Below are 19735 nucleotides of genomic sequence, written 5' to 3'. Positions count from 1 at the left end.
TAGCAGAAATGCGATAAAATGTCAAAATTCAAAATTCCAAGAGTAAACAGTCCAAATCGGACTGGTGAAACCTTACTGAAACGGACGCCAAAATTTAAAAAAAAAATAGTATTGAAGACGATATGTTGAAATTAATAATCTATAATAATAATTAATAATCTGATTCATCATTCAGCCAGTCCTTTTCACTACTGGAATCATCCAAAAGTGTTCCATATTTTCCCTTTTTTTTGCACTACAAATATTAGTTTTTCCTTTAGTTTTTAAGTAGATCATTTCTTTATTTTTGTTATGACGCGGGAACATTGAAATGTATCAATACATTTTTCAACCTTGTTAGCCCTGCCAATTAAATGTCAAATTCACAATTTGCACATTTCTGCTCGGCCAAATTCATGTAGCTAAAACAAGCAGAAATGTGCACCACTCAGCGCCATTTTTTTCTCGAGAGAGCTGCAAGTTTTGCTAGTTTTTGTAGTACGGGAACGCGTTGTAGCAGAATTAGTACTAATTAGTACTAATTTGTAGGTTCTGGAACACAACTAAAATCAAAACAAAACTTAAAAAACTAAATAACAAATAGATCTGTTTTAGACAGCGACTAACAGATTTGTATGTGTAAATATCACAGATTTGTTTTAAATAACATGAATTGTTATAAAATCGAATGCCCAGGTAGAGCTCACAATAATTGGTGAGTAAATTGTTGTAACTAAGTTTTTTTTTTATACCCTCCACCAAAAAAGGTATGGAGGGTATATTAACTTTGTCATTCCGTTTGTAACTCATCGAAATAATCATTTTAGACCCAACAAAGTATATATATTCTTGATCAGCGTAAAATTCTAAGACGATTTAGCCCTGTCCGTCCGTCTGTCCGTCTGTTGTAATCACGCTACAGTCTAAACGAATTAAGATAGGAAGCTAAAATTTTGCACAGATCTCTCTTTTGTATGCAGGCAGGTCAAGTTCGAAGATGGGCTATATCGGTCCACGATATCGTATAGCCCCCATATAACGGTACCCCCCGATATTCGGTATTTTGATGATTTTACCCACATTTTTCAACGGAATTGTCTGAAAATCCACACAAGGAGTTCCTTGTGGGTAATTTATACCTCGGCAGAGAATTATCTATATAGGTCCACGATATCGTATAGCCCCCATGTAACGGTATCCCCCGATATTCGGTATTTTGATGATTTTACCCACATTTTCAACGGAATTGTCTGAAAATCCACACAAGGAGTTCCTTGTGGGTACTTTATACCTCGGCAGAGAATTATCTATATAGGTTCACAATATCGTATAGCCCCCATATAACGGTACCCCCCGATATTCGGTATTTTGATGATTTTAGCCACATTTTTCAAGGAATTGTCTGAAAATCCACACAAGGAGTTCCTTGTGGGTACTTTATACCTCGGCAGAGAATTGTCCATATAGGTCCACGATATCGTATAGGCCCCATGTAACGGTACCCCCCTGATATTCGGTATTTTGATGATTTTACCCACATTTTTCAACGGAATTGTCTGAAAATCCACACAAGGAGTTCCTTGTGGGTACTTTATACCTCGGCAGAGAATTATTTATATAGGTCCACAATATCGTATAGCCCCCATATAACGGTACCCCCCGATATTCGGTATTTTGAAGATTTTACCCACATTTTTGAACGGAATTTTCTGAAAATCCACACAAGGAGTTCCTTGTGGGTACTTTATACCTCAGCAGAGAATTATCTATATAGGTCCACAATATCGTATAGCCCCCATATAACGGTACCCCCCGATATTCGGTATTTTGATGATTTTACCCACATTTTTCAACGGAATTGTCTGAAAATCCACACAAGGAGTTCCTTGTGGGTACTTTATACCTCAGCAGAGAATTATCTATATAGGTCCACAATATCGTATAGCCCCCATATAACGGTACCCCCCGATATTCGGTATTTTGATGATTTTACCCACATTTTTCAACGGAATTGTCTGAAAATCCACACAAGGAGTTCCTTGTGGGTACTTTATACCTCAGCAGAGAATTATCTATATAGGTCCACAATATCGTATAGCCCCCATATAACGGTACCCCCCGATATTCGGTATTTTGATGATTTTACCCACATTTTTCAACGGAATTGTCTGAAAATCCACACAAGGAGTTCCTTGTGGGCATTTTACCTCCTCAAAATGAAGTGTCTATGTAGGTCCACGATATCGTATATCCCCCATATAACTGTAACCTCCGATATTCGGTATTTTGATGATGTTAGCCACGCTTTTCGATGGAATTGTCTTAAAATCAACACAAGTAGTTCCTTGTGAGTACTTCACCCCCTGAGAGAGAATTGTCTACACAGGTCCACGATATCGTATATCCCCCATATAACGGTACCTCCCGATATTCGGTATTTTATGATTTGACCCACATTTTTCATCGGAATTGTCTGAAAATCCACACAAGGAGTGCCTTGTGGGTACTTTATACCTCGGCAGAGAATTATCTATATAGATCCACGATATTGTATAGCCCTCATATAACGGTACCCCCCGATATTCGGTATTTTGATGTTTTTAGCCATATGTTTCAACGGAATGGTCACAAGGGGTTCTTTGTACACAAGGGGTTCTTTGTGAGCACTTTACCCACCGACAGAGAATTCTCTATATAGGTTAACGATAACGTATAGCTCTCATATAACGGTACCCCGCGATATTCGGTATTTTGATGATTTTAGCCACATTTTCCAATCGTATTGTCTGAAAATCCACACACGAAGTTCCTTGTGAGTACTTTACACGCAGACATAGATTTGTCTTTATAGGTCCACAATATCGTATATCCCCCCATATATCGGCACCTTCCTATATTGGATATTTTAAGGATTTTAAAAGAATTTTTATTGGATTTTAATTTTTTTGAAAATTTTCTAATTCGTTCCAAATGGTGGAGGGTATTCAAAGTTCCGCCCGGCCGAACTTACTGCTTTTTTACTTGTTTAAATTAATTCTTATCCTCTGTGACAACCCTGTATATTTTTTCGTAGAACTGTGGCAGTGTGTATACAGCGGAATCTTCATCGGGTTCATTTATAATTCCTATTGGAGACAAATATGGTGATTCCGACCAGTTCGTGTATTTTTCCAGTTCGTGGATTTCATTTAGGAGGAAGTTCTCATGCGTGGCCAGTTTTTCAACAAATCTCTTCTGTTGGTTTTGTGCATACTTACAGAGAGGAACAATACTTGATGTATTGTAAATGTAAGTATTTGAGTATCTTTTTTGTTGACTTGAGTAAGATTTGTTGATACATTTTCTTAATATTGTCCGCTCAAGGATTTCCAGTTCTTTGGCTACTATTGGTGAAATGGTAAACCAGACCGGGAACCCATACAATAAAATAGGCCTTATCGCTACTTTATAGAGAAGTAGTTTTGTGTTCTGGGGTAAGTATTTGTTGTTTAAAATGTGTGAGAACTTTCCTAATATTCCTTTTGCCTTTTTATGATAGATCGTGCGTGCTGGTTGAATTTGAAAAGGTTGGTGAAATGAACCCCCAGATATTTTATTGACGTTTTCAATGGAATTTCAATGTCTTCCAATGTCAACCGTAACAGCTTACTTTCTGGGACTACATATTTTGCACATTTTCCAGAGGCGTTTCGGAAGCAAATTGCGGCTGATTTTGAAGCGTTGATTTGCATACCCCACGTTTTGTAGTAGCTGTTGATAATATTTAAATGGGCTTTTACGCTATTCAGAGCGGTTGTCGGTGAAGCGTAGTGCGAGTAAATCAAGCAATCGTCCGCGTAAAGAATCGATTGCGAATTTTGGCCAATGTGGGGAAAATCGTACAGAAAAAAGTTAAACATATGTGGCGCCAACACACTTCCTTGAGGTACACCACTCCTTACTAAACCTATTGAGGAAGATATACCATTGATGTGCACCATGAATTTGCGGCAATTGAAGAAACTAAGCATCATTTTTATGAGGTATAGATCTATGCCAATTTCAATGAGCTTATATAGAATTCCAACATGACATACGGAGTCGAAAGCTTTTTGAATATCCAAAGATACAGCAACGGTGCACTTTTGATTTCTTAAATTTGATGTTATGTCGTTGTGGAACTTGAGGAGTGAGTATAGTGTTGAATGGGCAGGTTTGAATCCAAACTGATAGTTCGGGATTGGATTAATAATTAATTGATTTTCAATTTTTTCTTTCAGGACCGATTCAAGTATTTTTCCAACGTTTGAAAGAAGTGAAATTGGCCTGAAGTCGTCCACCGTGGTGCTATTTGTTTTCTTTTTGATTGGAATAATTTTCGCCAGTTTCCATTGTAAAGGGAAATAGCCGTTGTTTTTGCAGTGATTAAATACGCACGTAAAAAAATTTATAATAGAATCAGGAAATTTCTTGATTAAAAAATTTGAAATGCCATCCGGACCACTTGATTTCTTTGTATTTATATTCATAATAATGTTCCTTATCGTTTCAGAAGAGGTGAAGTGGAATCTATCTGGATTGTTCATAGCACAAAATCTATCGTCAAAAGAATAAATGTGCGTTGTGGTGATAATCAAACAGGAATCAACTCGAGAAGTGAGATCGTCGACTGGATTTAAAGGTAACTTTTCTTCAAATAAAGTAGAATTATAAGATTCAAACTTGTTTGCTATTTCAAGGCTGTTTGTAATAAAGTCATTTCCATGTTGCAGTTTTTGACAATATGCTGATTTGTTTTTTCCTGTTATTTGGGAAATTTGCTTGAATGCAGATGGACTGGGTTTAATATTTTTTAACTTTTCATTGAATTTCCTGGCAGACTCTATATTAACTAATTCTTTAATAATAGTTTTTAAAAGTTGGACTTGTTTAGAGAGTATAGAATACTCAAGACTGATTCTGTTTCCCGTCCTATGAAAAATTTTCTTTAATTCTTTCTGCCATTGATGCTTTACTTTAAGGAACTTCTTTATTTTATTTGGTCCGTCAAAGGAATTGCATAATTGAAGAAGCTTATTCAAGTCAGAGTCAAGCAAGTTCACAGGATAGCTACATTGTACATACAGTGACCCCAACAAGTACCTTTTTGAGCAGTTATTCACAATGGTTTCAATTTCTATTAAAGTTGAATTTATACCAACATTAATTGGGTTTATACGCTTAAAAACAATATTGTTTTTCACTATGACTGCAACTCCCAGAGAAGAATTGTCGTATAAAAATTTGTATCCATAAATCTTTACATATCTTTGTCTTTGGAGATGACATTCCTGTATGAAGGCAACATCAATATTTTCACTATGTAGAATATTTTGTAGTTCAATTCTTCGACTAGTAGCAACTAGTGAACGTACGTTGAATGTTAAACATTTAAAGATTTTATGGACCATAACTGGTTTTTACTTTAGCTAGAAGCTGTAAAAACTCCTTTTTGGCTTCGTTCTTTGGCATATTCTTGAACTCATTTAAAAAATTTTGAATTTCCTGTTCCAGGGTATGTTCTTCAGGTTGTAGGAAGAAATTGGCCAGTTTCAAGAATACTTGAATTAACGGCGGTTTTTGAAAGCTTTCCGTGCGATCTGTTGGCATTTTACTGAGTAAACTAGAAAAGGTTTTTACAGGTGAAATTGTCGACATATTAAAAATTTGTTTAACATTTCTTTGTGCGATGTTTTTATTTTCGGTGGCTTTTGCTATTTTCTGTTTTCTGACGATGACATATTGTTTATAAATTGGACATCCTTTCCAATTCGCTGGGTGACCATGTTTTTTACAATTAATGCAGAAAGGATCTGTTGCGTCAGAGATGGTACGTTGGCACTCACCAGGGAGGTGTTTTTGGTCGCATTTAACGCAGTTGTATGGACTGTTGCAGTTCCGAGCTATATGGCCTAAACCTTGACATCTGCGGCACTGAATTTCACTATCCTTCTTTCTTGGTTTTTCCCATGTTATAGCTTGGTTCTGGAGCGTTCTAATATGCGATATTTCTGTAGTATGGAAAAAGTGTTACCATGAAAAGTCCAGTATCGACGTTATTTTTAATTGACAATGGCGTTGTGAATTTGGTGACTCTGGCAACAGTATCTGGAACCAGTATGTCTAGTTCCCTTTTTATTTCTTCTGTGTCATATAGTGAGTACAGATTTAGGTGTAAATGAGTATGATCGTATATTTTTTTCCTTTAATATTGTCATCATGGATGAGTGGGCCTTGAGATCTGAAAAATATAATTTACTTTTAGATCTATTGACATTCTTGATCTTGAAAGGTGATTCTGGCAAACTTGTTTTTAGCTTTTCAACCAGAGCTTTGATATTGACATCAAAAATAATAATTGGAGGGCACCACGAAATTTTGGTTTTATGAGCACCATCACAGTCACTCGAATTTTTGGTGTTTTCTACAGGAGCAGACACTCCGATGTCCACATCGGCCAGAGCACCAAGAATTCCATATTTGTTTTGATCTTGTGGATTATGGTTCGTTAATCGTTCATTAAGATCAGTTATGTCGATGTTGATCGGTGATATGGCGCTTTCGATCCTTTGTTTTTTGCGCTCTTTTTGTATATTTATTTTGGCTGGGTTTTGACGCTTATTTGTTGTTGTGAATAATCTGAAATTCGAACTCGACTATGGACTTGGGTGAAAACCGAGTATTCGACTATTCATAGTCGATTTCAAATTCCTGTTGAACTAATGTGTCCTGGAGCTGGATTCTTGTTCTATGAAAATATGAAATGAAAAATATTTCCTTTATAACATTTCTCATTTGAGATTTTTTTCTTTATAAAAGTTTTCATTTCACATTTTCATAGAACAAGAATTGAGGCCCTGTTCAACTTATAGTCTGTTCCAGAACTGCAAGAATGTAAAAGTTTTTGCTATGATAACCACTTTTGCCTTTATGCAAAACTAGGAGATTTTGCAGGTTCTGGAACAGGCCCTTAATGTGAGATAGCAAATGCGCGCTTTGAAAACCAAAATAAAAGTCGTCCCCAACGAAACGAATATAAAGGCCAAAAAGCAAAATCCCCGAGGGATCTCTGTTGTTTACGAATAAGACATGAGGAAAACTGAACACATTCACTAAAAGAGCGCGGAACTAGCTACAAATTAAATTTGAACCATTGATGAACAAAAAAGGGAAAGATGAAAATGATTTAAGGTGGTTTACACACCATTGAACAAAACGGTGCAGGCACTTGGATTGGGCGGGAAAATGCATGGTACAATTAAATCAAGGTAACTTCATTTCAAATTATAATGCCCAATTCTGCATTTTTCTGTAACTTATCCTGTCGAATTTCACTGCATAGAAAATAGGTTCCCATCTCTGATTTGAGTATTTACAATGGATTTATAAATATACATTTTGACAATGAGATGATGTCAAACGAATAATTTTGCAACATATGATTGCATGACGTTACCTTCTTTAATTTACCATGAGAAAATTCTTTGCAAGGAAGTGCAGCGAAATCCTTTCAGATGTTTAACTATCAACATTAAAGTGTATGTATGTATATTATAAGGTAGTGCACACGTTCTCTGTTCCAGAACCTGCAGTGGAATGCTTTAACCTTTAACTTCTTTTAACCTTTACATGGCCCAATTATAAGGTCTACCAGTTTGGAATTCCAAAAAGTACAACTCTGCGATCTATATTTAGTATCAAAATTTGTTATTAGAGCAAAAAAGAAAACATTTAAAACATTTATTTTATAAATATATTAAATGTTGTGCAAATGGAATGAAATAATCTCGTGGATATTTATATATGTATTGTCTGTTAATTTCTCGGGAGTTTTTGTTTGCCATAGTAAGGGGTTAGGGAAATGGGTGAGAGAGATATAAGAGATTTTGCAATCGAATATTTGGACATCTATGGCGGATATTGAGGCCATGTTAATTTATAGACTTATCGGCTATCATGGTAGAAGACTATAGGTAGACGCATCGACACAGCTGTTGGGACAATGAACTGCCAAACCAATTTTGGAATTGAAAATGTTGAATGAAAAATTATTTAAATATGTAAAAATTTTTGAAAACACGAATTGTCTTTAATAACCTCCGAATGCATCCATGCATTGCATCCATGGTAGAATTAAGAAGGTGAAGTCGTGCAACCATTGGTCTGTTCCCGAACTGCACGAATGTAAAAGTTGTCACTACGATAACCGATTTTGCCATTGTGATGTCGAAAAATAGCAAAACTAGAACAGAGCACATATGTTGACAATTTTTTTTTAATAATTTTCCATTTGACAAAGCTATATATAAATTTAAAACAACGTAAACTTCGAACTTGAAAGTATGAGAGGATATGCATAGTTCTTGATTCTACGATGATTGCAGTTACGTGAGATACATATTTTGAAAATTGTGACCATTTCAAAATCTTGGTCGCTTTTGTGGAGGATGTTCCAAGAATTCATAATATATTGGGATGCGTAAAATTTGAAGAGAATGCGATGCTTATTTCGTATTTTATGAGGGTTATACTTATTCAAATATATTACGCCTTCACACAAGATTTTATGTTGATGGAAGTATTAGGATGTGCGGAATTCGATGCTCATTGCGCGTTTTATGACTTTCATGATTTTTCAAAATTTTGCTCCGTTGTGGATAAGGTGTCAGTAAGAGTGGTCTGTTCTTCATACCAGGGGGTTACTATGTAACTCGATTCCAAAGTAAAATATTTCGGATGCGAATTTTTCCTACCAACTAACTCGAATTCGCAAATCCATTTCCTACTTTCGGATTGCCATATCCGAGTATAGTATAACCGTACTCTACTTTCGGATTTGAATCACTATGTACTTCGAATTTAGAAGTCAAAGTTGTTCGAAAGTTGACATTTTTACTCGTTTGATATTTAGCTAACGGATACGAATTAAAAACGGGAAAAACGTTGTTGAAATTCAATTCTACAAATAATAAAGTGGGTTGAACCGTTATATGTGGGCCATACCAAAACAAAAAATCCATATAGGTTTGTTATGTTTTGTAAGTGTTAAATACCACATGTGTAATAATTATGTGGAAAATGTGGCTTATATCATCGAAATGCCAAATATCGGTCGGTATTGTTACATAGAAACCGTGCACCAATATGGACAATGTTCGAATGCCGAATTTTAAATAAAAACCGATAGAAAATGTGGCATAAATCGTAAAAAATGAGGAATATAAGTCGGTACCTATACAGACATTGTTCTACTACAATATGTAGAACCCCTTGCAAACTCTTAGAACCCCTTGCAAACTCTTAATAACATATTTTGAACAATTCCGTTGAAAAGTATCATATATAGGGAGCAACCGTTATAAAAAATCTAAACAAAAACGTGGACCGTTACCGACACAATACAAATTATTGTGCCAAATTTCTGTACGTCAAATAATGTGGACTGTATCGTGATATCACCAAATAGGCAGATTTATTTGAATCGACTTACTATTTTATGAGTTATACGACAAAAACTAAGAGGTGTTACAAAAGAAATGAAAAATTGAATATATCCTGCTTCCATTATAGAGGATCAATACAAAGCAAAACCAATTTCAGACAATACTCAATTCTACGACGGCACATCCTCAGTTGGCTAATGACAGCAAATGAATCAATTTTTTTTGAGACGCGTGAAACTTAGTTCTTTGAGTTGAGTTTTGTTTGTTTTCTTTTTTATATCTTCGATATTTTATGAAGTAAATGCTGCCAATTCTGAATAATACACTCGAAAGTACTGCCAAAATAAATCCATTTTGTTGCAGTATTTTTTACTCGATCCGAAACTGTTACATAGTAAGAGTTTAAATTCGGATCGAATACAACTTTCGACTTGTTCGAACTTTCGAATCGAGTTACATAGTAACCCCCCATATCTAGTGTTGGTAGAACCCGATCTTTGTACCAATAAAATAATAGGATTTGCAAAGTTTGCACCACGGTAGAATTAAGAACGTAAAGTCATTTCAAATAATTATATCCATCTCTGCATTTTCTGTAATTTACATTATCAAATTTCACTACATAGAAAACATATTCACATTTCTGAATGGTGTATACACAATGGATTTTTAAATATAAATTTTGGCAATCAGATGTTGTCAAATTAATAATTTAAAAAAAAATTAAACATGTGATGATCATTAAAGACATTAACAAGTTTTGCCATGGAATCGAAAGGTTGAACTGTTCGTATCATCTTTTTCAAAGGAAATCCAGCCGTTATGAATTTTTATTGTACCATACTACGTCTTGTAAATTAACATACCATGCTTACTTACTGACCTTCAAAGAGATAATTATAAATCCGTGGTATAATAAAACAAGTAAGCAAAGGCTACAGTCGAGCGGGGCCGACCGTTGAATACCCTACAACACTATAATAAATGATACAGTTTATATAGGCGAGATACTCGAAAGAATTCCACAAGACATTGTGACAAATAATAAAAGAAAACCATCAGGTTTCGTTCTCTAATTTTCGAATAATAGCAACTTAAACTAATTTGCTCATTTCCAATTTATTGGTAAATAGCCTTCCTAGATCTGGAACCAATATTTTCCAAAGACCTATAATATCTTAGAAGTGGCAAAAGATTAACATTTATTATAGGTTTTTGACTGAAACGCATCTATATGAGATACAGACATTTGACTATATTCTTCAACGAAATCAGCGTTAACGAAATAGTCAGAAGTGCGTCTTTCCTGTATTTGTGAATTCTCCAAAAAATCACTGGAATGGACATTTTCGTACTTTGTCTACAAAAGTTGGCAAACTCCTTCACACATTGAATATTTTTGGATGGCCATCCAAAACTGGTTGGCTTTTGCAATGTCCGGTAACCCCCATTCAAATGTGCGTGAGGATCGGGCAATAATTACGACCTGCTGACAATTTTGCAGTTTTTTGGTCCATTTCAACCCCTAAATATATGGCGATCATCTCCAAAAAGAGTAGGCTTCTATTCTGACCCTCATCTTATCCCCATGCAAAATTTCGTAAGGATCGGGCCATTAATGAGATCTGTATATGATATCCTGATATCCTAACTACTTAGTTTTGTTAGCTGTAGAAATATTACCAAATGTTTCATTCAAAATGAAAATATGCCAAAAATATGACAAAATTGAAAAAAATATGAAAAATGTTACAAAATCAATATTTTAATCTTTAGAGAGATATTTTTATGCGATTTTTTAGACGTTTTTTCTTTCCTGCCAAGAGGCCATTCTGAATTAATGAGATCTGTCGAAATTAGTTCAGCCGTTCTCGACATATATGATATCTTTCAAGCATATCTTCTTTGATAGACATATATATCGCACATATTTTGCTATATATCCGATTTGTTGTATGTTAACATCAATGTAAAGATCAGAAGTAACCTTGTCATGGCTTTGTGATTTAGCCGGGATTTAAATATTCGCGGTTTAATGAAAAATTTTGAATTTTTTCAACAAAAAAGATATGGTCTATTTTACCCGCTAAATATTATCCGATGACCATCAAAATTGGTAGGCTTCTTCTCCGCGCTAAACTCTAGCTAATCGACATTCCGCGTCGATTGGTCTATAATTGCGACCTGTATAGCTACTGCAAAATCCGAAATTTTTTCAGTATTTGGTCCATTTCAACCCCTAAATATTATGCGATCATCTTCAAAAGAAATAGGGTTCTATTCTGGCCTTAACCCCACCTCCATTCTAAATTTCGTGAAGATCGGACCATAATTGCGACCTGTAGAGTGATTACAAATTAACATGGACAGACGGACAGACGGACGGACGGACATACATAGCTAGATCGACTCAGCTCGTCGAGCTAGGAAGATCCATATATACTTTCCTATATGGGAAATCAATATTTCGTGGTGTTACATAATTTTTGGCCCAATCAAACTTATAATACCCCCAACACATAGTGTTGTAGGGTATAAAAATGATTCCAGACCTACACAGCTTGTTGTACAATGAAATATCAAAACAATTTTGGAATCAAAAGGTTTGAAAGAAAATAAGAAAATTCGTTGAAAAACTCTGCAAGACATCGCATAAGAAAATAATGTAAAAACTATTTATTTTTGAAGAAATTTGTATCGATTCGAAATGGTTTCCGATAAATTCATAGTCCGCCATAATAATAAAACACATTTGTTTTTGTAATTGGTTATATGAGTTTTTAGAAATGTTTATTTCGTTTTTATTGTAATTTGTTAAATTAATATGTGTTGTTGTTGTTTGTTTTGTATCGAAGACGAAAGTAAGCTTAAAATTCTAAACGATTAAATAATTATTCGATTTAATATCGATGATTATTAATGATGGATGAAAATATTAATTCACAGAAATGAATTGATTGTGAGAATGGATTCAATATTCACAAATGTCGGCCAATAAATTAGTATTTTTCATTCTTACGATTTATTCAATTGTTATAGCTGTTAATATTTAAAATGTATTCAATACATATTAATAAACAAATTCTACATCATAAATACTAAAATGGGGAAAAATATACATACAAAGAAAACAAATAGAAAACACTTAAACAAAGACAATAACTAAAATAATACAGGTTGCAAAATTACATTACATTTGCGTTAATTGATGGTTTTGTTAAACGGTAATTTGGAATCGACATAGTTGTTTTGTTCCAGAACCTGAGATTTTTCATTTATGATATAGTACTAGCTAGTACTTATTTGCAGATTCTGGTACACACCGATTATTTTCAATTGTGATTGTCTTCTATGGTTCTTCACCAACAAATCCAAGTTTGAAAAGAGTTTCGTCTAACATTGAAATAGCGGATAAAGAAATTTGTCACTGTTATCACGGATGTCTCGGTTTAAAATTATATTTAACAACCTATTGGGACGTGAACGTTAAATAAAATGGAAACTAAAACAGATTTTTTCTGCACTACATGAAATGAAACCAAATTACCAGGCTATTATTAAATGATTGATTTGAAAAAATGTATATTTGTAAAGTTATATTTGAGAATAAATGTAATTATCTTATCTGTATTAATTTTGTGTTGTCGTGTGTGTGTTTTTTAATATTTTTCAAATATTAATGATATTATTTAAATTTCATAGTTTATTTCGGGATAGGGTTAAAAGTAAAATTATAATTAATAAGAAATATACAGAGGTTTTAAATTAAATCATGTTTTATTGGCATTTCAACGAAATGATTGAAATTGTCAAATTTCTTTCTTTTTACATTTTCAACGATTTTTCAAGTTGGTTGATTTTGTTTTCAGCACATTACAATATGTATTTAATATTAATAAAAAAAACTTATTTGCAATACTGTTTTAGTACATCTTAAAATTAGACTTATTAAGATCTAAAAGAAAAAGTTTGGGTATGCCATTTTGGCACATTTCTATGTACGACGAATTAAAGGGGTTTCATACGTTTGAGCAATTGTTCAAGATTTAAACATATTAAAATTCTATATAGGGGAATTATGTAAATAATTAAGTCATGTTTTAATGCTGCTCAATTAAAATTGATTTTGTGTTTAATTAAAATTTGGCTGAGCGCTTGTTGGCCATGCTATTTTGGCATCGATGCGTTTGTAGGCCAGCATGCAGTGTTTTCCCTTGGCTGCCAATCGAATATCTTGCGGGCATTCGGTATCGTTGAGCAGTGTTTCTTCGCCGTCTACCAACTTGAAGAGAGCATAATCTTGGGGGTTGGTAATGCGCGCCTTGTGTGCTATGATCCGGCATACTTCCCGGGTTGTGGTATGTGGCCTGACAGGTAGTGTACGTGTTTGTAACGATCCATTGCATTCATCGGGAATGATTACTCTTAGAACGGAAGAACAAGCCGGTAATGAAGAAGAACGCCACTGAAATTAAACAAAAGAAAATTTTTTTAATAACCATTCGATGCTGATATGGGCACCTTTTAAATACTTACATCTAAAGAACCAGTACCACTTTCATTCTCCGAGGCCATAAAACTCTTCAAGACATGTACTGCACTACATAATGCGGTCAAATAATAGCCTGGCTCCCCATTCAAGAGCGTGGGTTGTAAGAGACCCCACATAAACTCAGCTTCTATTTCGGCTCCAACAAACCCACATTTGGCCACAACATATACGAGAATAGGTAGAAAATCGTCAGCTCCCAATTGCTGTCCTCTGGGACAGCCTGTAGCATCGAATATCGTCGAAATAACACACAGGAATAATTCCAACTTCTCCAATGGCAGTTCCGCCTCCTGCAGGCGTAACAATAGATTCGATATAACTTGTAAGGAAGTTGGTGAGGGTGGAGTGACCGAGGATCGTATACCAAAGTCACTGGCAGCCCTGCCACAGGCATATTTTACATTCTGGGCCAGCAATTGTATGTCCTCAGATCTGGTATAATAGTCTACGAACATTCCATACAAATGTTCTCTAAGTGGCAGCACAACCAATTGATGCATCACAGTTTCCAGAATGGCATCCAAATTCAAGAACTCGTCAGATTTCAGGCGAGAGCGGGCCGCTTCAACCTCTTGATGGAATTTGCCTTCACCGTGTTTGACCAGGTAGTTTTTCATGCCGTTCATGAACTGGCGCATGTTACGCATGACCACCTGTGGTGCTGCCTCTCGTGATTCCTTGGTACAAGAAATAAAGTTTTCAATGTTGCGGGCGAACGTAGTGCCCTGATCGGAGGCCAGCAGTAGAGTATAGTCTCTAACAGTATCACCTGGACCACCATTGTATATGTTGATCTTATTGCGTGGGTGACCTGTAATGAGAAAAACAATAAAGAAAATTGGATTAGTTCGGATGTCCGGCAGTTTGCGTTAAATTTTCAATAGATTTTCCTTTCGGCTGACTAATCAATTTAACAGACTCCTCCTAATACCTAACGCAACACTTACATTTAATTTTATCCCACAACAATTCTAACATATGCTTCAACAATTCCATGCAACACCTTCGGTTGCAGGGCCTATTCTCTTCCGCCGAACGACCCTCCTTCAAATAACGTTTGTATAGCTTTTGATTTTCGCGGGCCGCCAAGCCAATACCTTTGATTTCTTCTATGTGACTCATGTTCAGAAGGATGTTTCCATTATCGTCGAGACGAAAAAACTGCTTAATGTCGTAATGATCACAGCTGTTTACGGGGTGGCATATATCGCTAGCTTTGCTAATGAGATCATTGATAGAGGAACGTGGCGTTCGGTCTTTGGCCGGACATTTGCCAATGGCACCCATTATGGAGCAGGCCAAAGCTTCAGTCTTTAGTTGGGAACGATCAATAGCACAGTCTTTGATAATACGATTAGAGCAGGTGGCCGGATATTCATCCTGGGAGCCACCACTGTCGGACGCTTTCAGGCGTCGTCGCTTCTTGTTCAGCAGGGGAGAGGAAGTAGCCGATGAGGACGAGGTCGTTGAACCGCCGCCCATTGGTGGCAGTAGACCAATTTCAATTTTGTCGGCAAAAATTAGTTCCGTCAAAGAACGTTTGTATGTGCGTTTTCTGGCCTTCGACGCAGTTGCAGAGCAGCTGTTATCGTACAATTCTGTTATGCTTTGAAAATTTGCCGCGGCCGCAGACGCTGACTGACCAACAGCTGCATTGTCGGCTGTCTGTTGTGTTATCATTTGCACAAACTCCTCTTCAAAGTCGGCCGAAAAGTAATTGCCCATGTTGGCCAATGGGTTTTCGATAATCTCCCATTCGGACATTATCTTGAGAAAGACCTCTTCTTCTTTGTAGTTGCGTACATGATCGGGATCTTGAAAGAACAGTTCGGGGTCAATAATTTCGAAATTGTGAAATGCCAGTACGCTTAAAGACTTTTGCATTTTGTTGCTGGTGGGGCATTCCTCGCTGGAGGCGGCAGTACTTGTTGGCAAACTGTTCGATTTTTTCAGCGGGTGTAGATCACTATTTTTAGCACGAAGGTGCTCATGATGATTATGAGGGCTCTCTGGGCTTGCAGGCGACAACTTTTTGAACCACTTCATGATTTATATGGTAACGGTTTTTACCGGATAGGACGAACTGACGAAAACGAAAGTTTCTCATGAGCACGCACGTGCCTCCGCCTACGATCAAAAACAAATAGACGAGCAAACGGGTCGTCGACCGTTAAAAGCGACACGAATGAAACGATCAATTTTTACCACTTTGCACTACTCCGAGCTCAACGATAACGAAAAAAATAAATAAAAACTGTGACACATTTGACGAGACTATTTCAATTTTTGTTTATGGACAAGCAGCTGGCGCGGCGATAATTCATTGAAATAGTTTCGTTGTTACACGCACGGGAGCTAAATTCGTTCTGCCTTAAATTACGAAGAGTTGAAATGTTTTTATAACATCAAAAACCCTCGATGCGTCTAGCATGCTTGTTCTCAGTGCCTCTCTCATGAATTGTTTCTCTCCTCCAATGATAAGGCGCGAGAACACACACCAACATGTCACAGGGTAAATTTATCTATGTTTCTATGTAGTCTAACGGTGTGTAAGGCTTGCTCTCCATTTCCGCTCTATGCTCAACATTGCTCTCTCTATCTATGCTCATGTAAATGTGTTAACATGGCATACGTCAATGTTTATCTTTTTATGGCTGATCAAATGTTAGTTAATGCCTGCCGACTATCCTCCTCTCATTAATCGGGGAGAATTATGTTTGAACCTTTACAGCACGGTTTAAAGAATGGGCGCGTGCACTCCCCCGGCCACTGATTTATTGTTACAATCTATCTATAAAGATATTCAAATTGTGTTGTGTTGACAGGTACACATTGGGATTTACACAAATGCCGGGATAAAGTATTAAGAGCTTATCTAAGGTACAGTTGTGCAAAATTTTTATGAATTTATGGACATGTAAATCTAAGACAGTGGTTTTGCAGGTAGAACGAGAGGAGGTATAAGTAACTGGAGTTCTTAGTTACCTATTGCAAAATACAATAATGGCTTAATCCTTCAAATATTTCGCTCTCTATATGGCATGACTAAAATATTCTCTCTGAAATGAGACTAGACTACGATCTACTACAAGAGAACAAGAAATTTCGCTAAGAAGAAATCACCTCTGGTTTGCAGATATTTCTTCTCTTTAAGTACAGTAATGTTTGAAACAAAATCTAACAAACTTAATTCCAGGTCGATAGACGTTTAACGGCACCTTGGAAGTGCAACGTGTGTATGGTGAGGAGGTTCTGAGAAGCCCTGTAGTTGGCATGTACAAATATTTGAGAAAGCGTTTACATCTATTGATGGACATCTGCTTAGTTAATATTTATGAATGATTGCATCATCATCCTCATCGTCGGATTGTGTTGGTATTGGTGTGCGTGTGTGTCCACTTCTATTCCAAATACAAAAAGTAAAGTTCATCTAAACGAGGTTGAATGAATGAGACAAGGATGTATTTTTCCCATCGACATGAGTGATATGTATTTAAAATACTGCGCATTTACAGTTTTATTTTTGTTCTAGACAAGGAGACACAATCATAGGAACCGGAAATAGGCGAACATAAGTTTTGTGCGTTGTAAGAACGCATCACTTCATGATTATCACACTGCATACAAGTCCGTGGAATAGGATTTTACGTTTTCATCTGTGACAGCGCCTCTGTTTAGGAGCACCAGTGACGAATGAATCATAACGTTTTCGCCAAGTCAAAGCTTTTGTTAATTATTTTTCTTTCTATGTTTTAATTGTGAGATAACAGTTAAACTGATAGCTAATATCAATTCAATTTGTGCAGTTGGGGGTTTCAAATTTAAAACAAATTGACATTGATTTTTTATAAATATTGTTAGTAATACACACATTTTCAGACCTCTGTCTATAAAGAGAATAGGGTCGCTGTTCATAGATGAGTTACAAATAAAAAGAGTTGCTATTAACGATTTATCAAAGAAACTATCTTCTGTTTTTGGGGCATGGATCTATTGATAACCAAGGACGCGTTATTAAACATTTCTGAACTTATTATGCCAATATATCTTTGTAGATTTTGGTGTGAACCGTAAATAGAAATATAAACACACTGATATTTTGATATTAAATTTATTTTAGTATTAGATATATTTTATCTGACACGTGTACCTAACGTGTTCAACATGCATCAAAAATCTCAAATTTCATTTCAATGGACCAAATGAGTTTTAAATATATATTTGTCGAATTTATAAAAACGACGTTCCAGGAAATTCAAAGTGTATTTTTTTCATTTTTTACTAGAAAATTGTTTTTGCATCCGTAAATCTTGTACATTGGTAGGCTAAATTTGAAAAAAATGGCCCGAAGTGATATTCTCATTAAAAAGTGTTTACTTGACGGCCGTGTAAACTAGTACCATGATTACCAGCTTCTGATTCTATTAAATGTTTTGTACTTTACCTGGGCAGAAAGAATTGTACATTTCTCTCGTTTACTAGTTTTGCTATAAAAAGCACGAGATTACAAAAATGTCTAAAACTGAATAATTAATGATATTTAAAATTGTTGTATTCGAAAATTTACAGAACTTTGGGTGCAGTTGTTATAGATATTCAAAGTTTTCCTATCATTTTAAATGTCTCTCAATGTCTAGATTCTTAATAAAGACATTTATCTACCCAAATCTGAAGGCCTATATGTTTGTTATGCATGTAATTATGAACGGCGCCCAATGTTAAATGTTTCTTACACTGGCAAAGGATAATGGAAGGAGTTGTGTGTTTTTTTGATGTGTAAACAAATATCATATGCCACTGTTTACATTTTTTTGTTTAGACAAGACATGTTATTTTATTTATTTGTTTGTCCTTTGTCGTCGATAGTCGTTTTCAAGGAATTAGCTGGCAATCGGAAACATATGTTCCATGAAATATATGTTTGATTTTTGGTGTTTTCTTCTTTACTTAACAACTACCGCTGGTTAGGTTAGGTGTCCGCTCTTTAACGGTATTTTTTTTAAATTCCCATCTATGCCACACACAATGAGGAAGTAAACACACAAGATTATTGAACCTTACTCTTTTGCATATCTCGATTTTTATGTAAGAGTCAAAAGCATTGACCAAATTATGTATGCTCGAGTTATCTTATCAAAAACAATGTGGGATTTTCATATTTTTTTAAGTAATTCGGACAAATATGGTTGTTATTGTTCTGATAAGAAAACAAATATTTTGTAATTATTTTGGTTTCTCCAAAGAAAAAAGTGAACTTTACCGAGGCGACAGTGTTATTTTTAGTCGAGTTCAACGAATTATTAGGGCCCACAATCTCAGCAAGTTCGTATTTACATATCTGTAAAAATATATATAACTACTATTTATAATAAAATTATTGTGTTTAGTAGTTAAACACAGCGCCGCATGTTATTTTTGTCAACCATCTAAAGCTGAGAAGGTAAAGCGTTGACATAGAGACAGACAGATATTCAGACATACATTATCTATTTTCCCTTCTTACACAATAAATCTTCATAATTTTATTATTCAAATAAATATTTAAAGAAATAAAATGTGTAAACACTGTAAATGTAAAGTAATCGTTGCTTAATTAGCCCAGCAACCAGGTCACAATGGGAATACAACGTGATGTATAATCTGTTGATATTGAGGTGGTTTTTTTTATATCAACAGGAAAGATTGAATAGAATTATGTCAATTAGACATCTATTGCAATATGTCAAAAATCATAGAAATATAA

At 35.4% G+C, this 19735-nt stretch overlaps 1 protein-coding gene and 1 long non-coding RNA gene across 8 annotated transcripts in view; one reads left to right on the top strand and one right to left on the bottom strand.

Moving 5' to 3' along the window:
• The first annotated feature begins 176 nt into the window (after window positions 1-176).
• On the top strand, window positions 177-4967 carry LOC131802583 (uncharacterized). 2 transcript variants are annotated; one of them, XR_009342273.1, is made up of 5 exons: window positions 177-694; window positions 3053-3267; window positions 3343-3452; window positions 3518-4147; window positions 4239-4967. It is a non-coding gene; the product is annotated as an uncharacterized LOC131802583 (long non-coding RNA). The 2 variants fall into 2 exon arrangements; XR_009342272.1 differs by having other exon boundaries at window positions 3518-4171; window positions 4239-4965.
• Window positions 4968-12992: 8025 nt separating this feature from the next.
• LOC101893749 (protein sprint) overlaps window positions 12993-19735 on the bottom strand; it is a 452096-nt gene continuing 445353 nt past the window's right edge. For 5 of the 6 annotated variants that reach the window (XM_059122991.1, XM_059122992.1, XM_059122994.1 and 2 more), the window contains 2 exons: window positions 13977-14803; window positions 12993-13905 (listed from right to left, as the gene is read on the bottom strand). In XM_059122991.1, the coding sequence (XP_058978974.1) occupies window positions 13573-13905; window positions 13977-14803 (1160 nt within the window). In that variant the 3' untranslated portion in view covers window positions 12993-13572. Of the gene's footprint in view, window positions 13906-13976; window positions 14804-14939; window positions 16387-19735 lie in introns of those variants that run through there. The other variant, XM_005180732.4, reaches the window with a different exon arrangement.

Source organism: Musca domestica, unplaced genomic scaffold (genome assembly GCF_030504385.1).
Source record: "Musca domestica strain aabys unplaced genomic scaffold, Musca_domestica.polishedcontigs.V.1.1 22, whole genome shotgun sequence".
NCBI classification, from domain to species: domain Eukaryota; kingdom Metazoa; phylum Arthropoda; class Insecta; order Diptera; family Muscidae; genus Musca; species Musca domestica.
Note: the sequence above shows the minus strand (reverse complement) of the source record. Positions and strands in the feature narration are given on the sequence as shown.